The sequence below is a fragment of the Charadrius vociferus genome, unplaced genomic scaffold (assembly GCF_000708025.1).
Source record: "Charadrius vociferus isolate BGI_N301 unplaced genomic scaffold, ASM70802v2 scaffold14, whole genome shotgun sequence".
NCBI lineage: Eukaryota > Metazoa > Chordata > Aves > Charadriiformes > Charadriidae > Charadrius > Charadrius vociferus.
Window position 1 is genome coordinate 9,050,156 of NW_009648876.1, and position 7,847 is coordinate 9,058,002.

At 40.0% G+C, this 7,847-nt stretch overlaps 1 protein-coding gene across 1 annotated transcript in view; it reads right to left on the reverse strand.

Annotated features, from left to right (window-relative positions):
- The window catches only part of ENTPD5 (ectonucleoside triphosphate diphosphohydrolase 5), a 20,050-nt gene extending 12,203 nt beyond the window's left edge, over positions 1-7,847 (reverse strand). The window contains exons 1-5 of the mRNA XM_009886966.1: positions 7,681-7,847; positions 4,105-4,382; positions 2,706-2,785; positions 539-682; positions 82-157 (exon numbers count right to left, since the gene is read on the reverse strand). Coding sequence (XP_009885268.1) covers positions 82-157; positions 539-682; positions 2,706-2,785; positions 4,105-4,382; positions 7,681-7,712 — 610 coding nt within the window. The 5' untranslated portion in view covers positions 7,713-7,847. The remainder of the gene's footprint in view (positions 1-81; positions 158-538; positions 683-2,705; positions 2,786-4,104; positions 4,383-7,680) is intronic.

The window sequence follows — 7,847 nt, forward strand, 5'->3', positions numbered from 1 at the left end:
TCCCTCTCACGTTCATAAGATCTCTCTCTCTCTTTCCCCCATTTCTCTTTGCTTTCACTTTTTCTGCCTTCTAAAACATACCTTCATATGACCCGTCCATGATGCTAACACTGTCCTCTGGAACAAGAAATGGTGATTCCTCAAAGACTTCTTTCACCTGAAGAAAGAAATAATGATTATATTCCTTGGTCTTAAAGAGTCTTGTTCTGCTCTGAGGGTGACAGAGAAAGTTTTCTTTTTCACAGCAGTAGAAAATAAGACAAGTGTGTGGTTTAGACAATATTCTTCCTCTTTCAAGGGCCAGGAAAGAAAGAAACAAGTGTTGTAGGTCTCTCTCCCCATGCCTTCTATCCACATCAAGACAAAGGATTTCAGGACCACACAAGAAAGTCTGTAAAGTCTGAGTTTCATGCTATCATGGGATTACAGTCACTTTTCACAGCTGAAATTCTCTTATGCTAAATAGAATGGAGAACTGAGTCACAAAAGATGAAACAGGGAGAGCAATACTAGTACATCCAAAAGATCTTAGTATTACCTCTAAAAGCAGAGCCTGAGCTTTCTCCTCTGACAGCAAGCGCAGTCCAGCTGTGGCTTTTAACACTACTGGGGTCTTCTTCCAGAGATGAGGTGGCACAGCATCTATGGCCATGTCCAACAATCTTTTGACAGTTTCAGCACCCTAAAAGGAAAAAGATGTTTTTCTTACAGTTTCCTCCTGCAGGCCATCAGAAAATAAGCCTCCCAATTTCCCCTCAAAACTAACGAAACCAGTATTCAATAGCAGAAGATACCTCACCCACACCCAAGATGAGTATAAAAACTGTGCTAGACATCTCATTAGAACCTTAAAGAGAATGTCTGCATTGGAAGGAAGGGTATGTGCAGAGATATATCTTAGGCAAGAGAAATTTCATTGTTTGTGGAAGGTATTTTTTGGAAAGAATGGAAAGAGGTGAGAGAACTGATTACCTGACAAACCTAACATCTTGCACTTCAACAAAACTAAATGGTGCACTTATTGACTAAAGCTACCAAGGTCAGGGGGAATGTCTGTAGATTTCATTAAGTGCAACATAAGAATTCCAAGCGTGTCCATAACCAGTAAGGTAATTAAAATGCCAGCTGTAGAATGGTTACCACACAAGGTACAGGCATCACTGCTGGGCTCGCAATTATTTACACTGCTCTAACAATTACAGTTTGGCATTAGCAATAAACATTATCCTGTGAAATTTCTAAAAGCTTTTGGGGTGAATTCTTCTCCTCTCCTACCCAACAAACAAGACAGTTTAGTAAAATCATAGAAGATTTAATAAAATTTTGAAAAAATCCAAAAGCCATTCACTCTTCCATAAAGTTTTTCACTCAAATTCCCATAGCACTGAATGCAGCTGAGCAAAATGAGAATCCTGAAACTCCCCCTGTGGAAGCCCCCAACTCCAAGACTGCAAGTATCTAATCTATCATTTCTCTGACACCTCCTTTAGCTCGTGAAAGAGCTTACTGTCAGCGCAGGGGCATCTGGAAAACGGCAGCTTACTTCAGGACTGGCCCTGTGTATCACAACAACGGGATTAATCTAGGTATCTGCTCTGTTGCTCATTTCTGAGTCCTGATCCAATAGAGTGGCATGCAACAAGAGTACTGTGCACAAATTCACAACCACCCTCATTTGAAAACAGAGCATTGCACCTAGCTTCAATTTCTTATTAAAATTATAAATTTATATGTTAATTAATACATCTGATTGTGGAAGATGGAACTGTCCAACTGTGTTTTGAAAAACTCCATATATAACCAAAACAACAAAAGTCCTAAGGCAGTAGAAGAGTAACTGCCTGTACCTAAACCATTGCTCAGCTAAAACTTTAATCAAATATTTGAACTAAGCACGACTTAAGTGAATTCTCCGTATCACTGAGCACTGGCTTCCAAGCCATGGTTCCAAAGATAACAGTAAAGAATCAAAACAAACAAATGACTGGAAGTCTGATGACAGAAGCAGAAAATACACTTACAGAAATATTAAGGCCTGATTTAACCTGCTAATTGCATCTTTATTCTTCCCCTTCTCCGTTACCTATTAACAAAAATTAACTTTTGTAGATCTGACTATACACACACAAAAAAGGAAACATTTTTACAAGTCAAAGAAATGAACCCTCTTTGCTTGTCAGTGTAACATGACTAAAAAAGAAAACCCCTGCAATCTTAACCCCTTACTTCTAAACTAAACAAATTAAAACAAAATACGCCCATCTTGAACTGTGACCAGCACTGAAAATTTTAACCAATAGGAAAAACTGAGAAAACTATTAGTAAATGAAACAGGAGTACATATATTTGTTTATATTTGGGGTAGCTATAGGCGAAATAAACAATGAATATGGATGCTGCTAGAGCCAAAAACCACTTTATCTTTGAAATACCCAAAGGCATATAGTCTAGTCATATGTAGCATTTAAGCAATTAATTAAGCCATTGTTCCATTGATGAAATATGTAAAACAACAGGTCCCATTTCACTATATAGAAATTAAGTCATAAAAGTAAAGCAACAGGTTTAGAGAGCCAGCAGTAGAACCTTTACATTTTTTCTCGACTCTCTGCAATTACAATTAGTAATACTTCCACTGCTTGGTAGAGGCCAACCAATATTACTAGAAGCAAGACCAACTCGCTGGGAATGAAGGAGCGCCTTACCTTTTCAGGCTGATCAGCATATGCAGAAAGACCTGGCTTCACAGACTCAAAGATTTCCCCTTCCAACTCTGGGAGGTTTTCTGCACAAACAAAACATTACATGAAACAGTCAACAACTCAATTCTTTTTCTTTAGTTTCAAAAAGGTTGCCTGCAACCACTGCAAAGTGACTATCCTTATTTCCCATTGCAAACAATACTATTCCCTCCCTAAAACATCACTGCTCCTTCACTTCAAGAGCATATTTAACAGAATGTTGCCCTTGTATCCTCCAAGTTCACAAACAACTTAACTACAAACATGTTGTTATAATTAGAAGGACGTTGATTTTGCATTTGTGAACTACAATGAGTTATAGCAATGTAGCATGACTGTTGCCTAATCTTAATAAAATGTCTTTCCCTTTCTGTCCCCAAGCTAATTGTGAAATTCTAATTCATATTGAGACACGCAGAGTCAACTTCTGATTTTTCCTAGTTGATTCATCCAACTTATGAACACAGAGCTGACTGCGCTCAAGCACTTGGCTGCAAAGCCAAACCAGTATGACCACTGGTCCCAGAGCAGCTTGGGTCTAGAAGCCATCCCTGAGTATTGCATATTACAAGTCAGAGTGAGTCCATCAGAGCTGGATGTTGTACCAGTCCTTCCAAACTAAGGTTGAAATCATGTGAAACCACATAGGTACTATGCTTATTAGCTGAGTCCCATCAACCAGACTTCAGCCTTTGCAAACTGGCTGGCTCACTGCACCCAAGCTAATTCACCCTCTTGAATCCTGTTGCACCTGCAGCCAAATTGGGTACCTCTGCACTGTGTCAGAAGCAGATATACTCGACTATGGTGCATCTGTGCATAGGAGTTTTCTTGGAAATGGCTCAGACCTTTGGTGCTCATAACTCTTTAATTTACTGATTTTAATTTACTACAAAATGTGACATACAAACATACACAGAATTTAAGTATCTCTTGATATAATTTAAGGTAACATGCAACTTAACAAAAACAGTGTAAGCCTCTTTCCAACTCAATGAGACATAGATTAAAATCTTTGGAAATTCAGAACTCTCCAGTATACCCAGAATTAAACCTCTAAGTTTCAAAAGATCGACACAAAAAAAAAAAAAAAATCACAGCAAAACACCACCACAAATGGACAATAATCATCTGCCAGAGGACCATTTGAAGGACAAACTGTAGAAATGGTCTAGTGGAAAGTGTCCCAGCCCACGGTAGGGGGATTGGAACTAAGTAATATTTAAGGTTCCTTCCAACCCAAACCATTCTATGAAATCTTCAGTTGTTCCCAAATGCTGTGTTAGCAAAAAAAACACCTCTTTTGGGAAGCTGGATCCTAAGTCAACATACTCCAAGTGCACAGACTGACACGGCGTCCTACCTGGGCTCTTCTGCACAAAGGTGTAAATGTGAATCCGGGTTCCAGTGCTTCCTGCATCAAACATTATGCCATAAAAAGTGTTGGCTTTGGCATTTATAGGGCACACATTAGGTGGAAAGAAATCCTGAAACCACATCTCCCTGTTTGAATGGGAAAGAACAAAGGACAAAGAAGAAAATGCCAATGCTAGGAGGATGGGAAGTCTGGAAGATGCCATTTTGCCAGGACCCCTTGAGGCAGTCAAGCATAGATCAGCAATCACAGAGCTGCAGTAGGTCCTGTAGAGAAAAACAAAAAGCAGTAATGGAAATTACCAAGAGCCCTCTCCTTAAGAAGTCTGCAGAAAAACAAAACAAAACAAAAACAAACAACAAAAAACCACCAAACCCAAACAAAGTCCATCCGCATATATTCTGCCCTTTAGATACTTTTCAACACCTCATCCAAAAGATGTGATTTACTGCACTTAATGCTACAACTGCATCTAAGCAATTTGTTCTTTCAGAGTAAAGGTTTTTCCATTTCCCAAATGCAGAAGAGTTAAAGTGGTTTGCTTCCCACTAATTCTGGTTTTGACTTTATGTAGACAATTTTTTTATCTGATTTGGTTTGAAGGTTCTCAACATTTAGAGTCCTCAGAACCTCCAAAAACCGCAAATGTTATCCAAAAAGAAGCATCACCAAAGGGGAGCTCAGGGCAGAACTGCTTTGCCCTAACATTTACACACTTGAGATACTGTGGCAGAACACAAGTTATTCAGAGTCACAAAGAAAGAGACTTTCATCTCAGGCTCAGAACAGCTGCTGGGAGAGATTAGTGCACAGAGAGACTGAAGGCATATCCTTCCAGCAGCATCCTCGTTCTCAAGAAAAGCCTGTGCTGCACAAGAAGGACTGAACCGTAAGGTCCACCTGGGCTCCACCTCTTTTTTTTATACTTTTCCTTCCTGTCTTGATTTTGGTTTTTCATCATTTTCTCCTGATACAGTTTTCATTTTCAGAATTACAAAAAAATCCAACAAAACCCCACCACACTCTCACATCTAGACCAGTTGCCCTGAACACTCAGGTTGCTTACACAGCTTTGAACAACAGCTTCCATAAGCCAAGGTCCCAAAACTGTGTGACACAGTATTGGATACCAAGATACAACTACATGTCCTCTCTGTTAACACGTATCTCTTTGCACATATTTTTTTTCCTAAAAAACGCTAATAAAGGAAAAGATTTAGGCACAGAAATTATAAGGTTCGTTAGGTGCCCAGGTAAAAAGGAGGAAAATATATAGCTATCTTTGTTATTCGCATTTTAACAGCAGGGAAGAGCATGTAGCCAGATGCTCCACCATATGCAGTATTGCTGGCACTGACATACACACACAGCACTCAGCATACAGAAGGTGCAAACAGCTCCTTATCTTTCTCCATACACTTCGTGACACAGCCATCTGCCCACAGCACTGAAGATTCTACTTCATACGCTTGTTCATCTGCTCTGCCCAAGACCCTCACCCGCCTCCAGCCTTTACATTTGATCATCTTTTAGCAATCTGCTGAGCCGCACTACGTTCATTCTCTCAAAATCTTTATTTGCTGTCTCTATCCTACATTTATTCATTCATAACCCTAACCTCTCTCCTTTCCCTTCTATGTGAACCTGACGTAGTCTCTATTTCCACACACCTTTCTCCCACACTCAAAGAACTCACTCATCCTCCACTACCTTTTAACCCAGATTTAGTGTTGTACAACTTTTATTATGTCCATCCTTCACCCTTGTCCCCAGTTACAGCCAACTGAGATTGACTTTTACCCATTCTCAGTAAACAATGTCGCATTGGATCATTCCTCGAGTGTCTCTAACTCACTCAGCTATCTCTAGAGCAAACAAAATGTCGCAGCCTACTGCAGAGGGGTAACCTTGCCTCCCTTCTGTGACCTTTATTTGTATCCTCCTGTTCCTAGTAAATGCAGAGAGCTGTGGGCAGAACCACAAGCTCTTAATCCACTCTGCCTTAAAAGCATGCTCTGAAAAGAGGCAGAAGTGACTTAACTATTCCACAAACAGGCAATAGCCCTGACCACCCTCTGTGACAGATCACCTCCAACTGTAATAGTTTCTAAAGCGTTCACATTTTATGTGGAAATGAGTAAAAACTTAGTTCTAACCTGTAACAACTTAAAAGTCCTGTCCTGAACAGAGTTCATGAAAAGTGCTGAGCTGTCTGGCAGCTTCATAGCTATGGATTTGTACCAAGATGCAGCTGGCAATACCCACGTTTGCATTCATCTACTGAAAATCCAAGTAGCTGTGCTGTTTTAACAGAACATAAGCTACATTAGTGAGCATTACCTTCCAGGTGGTCAGGTATTATTACTTTCATGCAAAGTAAGGATTTTGCTTACTGAACCATCACAAATACAACCCAAGCACCTGCCTTAAGAACAAACTCCAGAGTCCTGTTACAAATGGCACATGACACTTACGCAAGCCTCAGAATCTCTGATGATCCGAAAATATCTGAGCAACTGCCATCAGTAACACATACTTTTCTTGCCAGATCTACTACTGGATGAGCCTTAGACTCTCATGGAACACTCGCTCACTAAACTCTTCTCTATCCCTTCTCAGACATTCACCACCACGTCACACTTTCCATTCTCTAGTTCTCCCCTGACTTTTATCCCTTCCACCTTTATCCTCCTAAAGACAAAAAAAATGAAATTCAGGATTTTCTTTTTCTCCACCCTCGTTAAAAATGAAAGCAGCACATTGCGCTTCTTCAATGGGAGACCATTTAACCAAGTGCACTAGCAAAACAGTGTCCACAAGAAGCAAAAAGATAGATGAAGAGAGTAAGAAATCAGAGACGACAGAGGGAAACGGGCAAAGCGTAACAGAAATGGCAATGGAAAAGGAATTTGGAAAGAGGATCAGAAGAAAGAATGGAGGAAAAAAATCAGGGTAGAAATAGACAAGGGATTAGTTACTGAGAAGGGAAAATATTTCCAAGAGTTCCTCTCAAACAACTTAAAATCCTACCTGCGATCAGAATACAACAGGACGGATAAAATGAACAACAAACAGAAAGGAGAAAACAGGGTAACAGTAATACGAGCACAAGTTCATTACATTAATATATGCAACATAAAACGCACAGATCACCATCAGCAGGCTCCACTTACTGCCTTTATAAATGAGCAGTAATAATCAATTGTGAACACGTTAGGCACACACCTGAAGCAGGATGGAAGCAACAGCTATTCCACTCCAGAGATTCCTAATGAAAACCACTTCGGAGCGCCGCGACAAGAGCCACTGAGCCTGCACTTCTTCACCTTCGCTTTCAGCTAGTAAGAGTGGACTACGTATCAGGCAAATTATAAGGTCATGGAGGCACATAAAAGATCAGTCGAGTTGCTTTATTCAAATTTGAGTTTATCCTTGATCAATACGAGCAGTGAAACATGCTCAGATAATTACACAGGACAAACTTCAAGAAGTTGAAAGTTAACAGAGTTCAACAAGTTAGTAAAACATTTACACAGACATTACAGTTGACCTACCAGCACTGGCCCGAGTCCAGTGACACAAGGTAGAACATGCATTTCCTAACACAGAGAAACACATGTAAATATCATCTGCGTAAGGCAGATTTTAGATACTAAACCAAAAAGTTGAAGCACATCCAATATAAAGATTTGGGAGCTACACAGACTGCATGATCCAAAAATACTGGGATG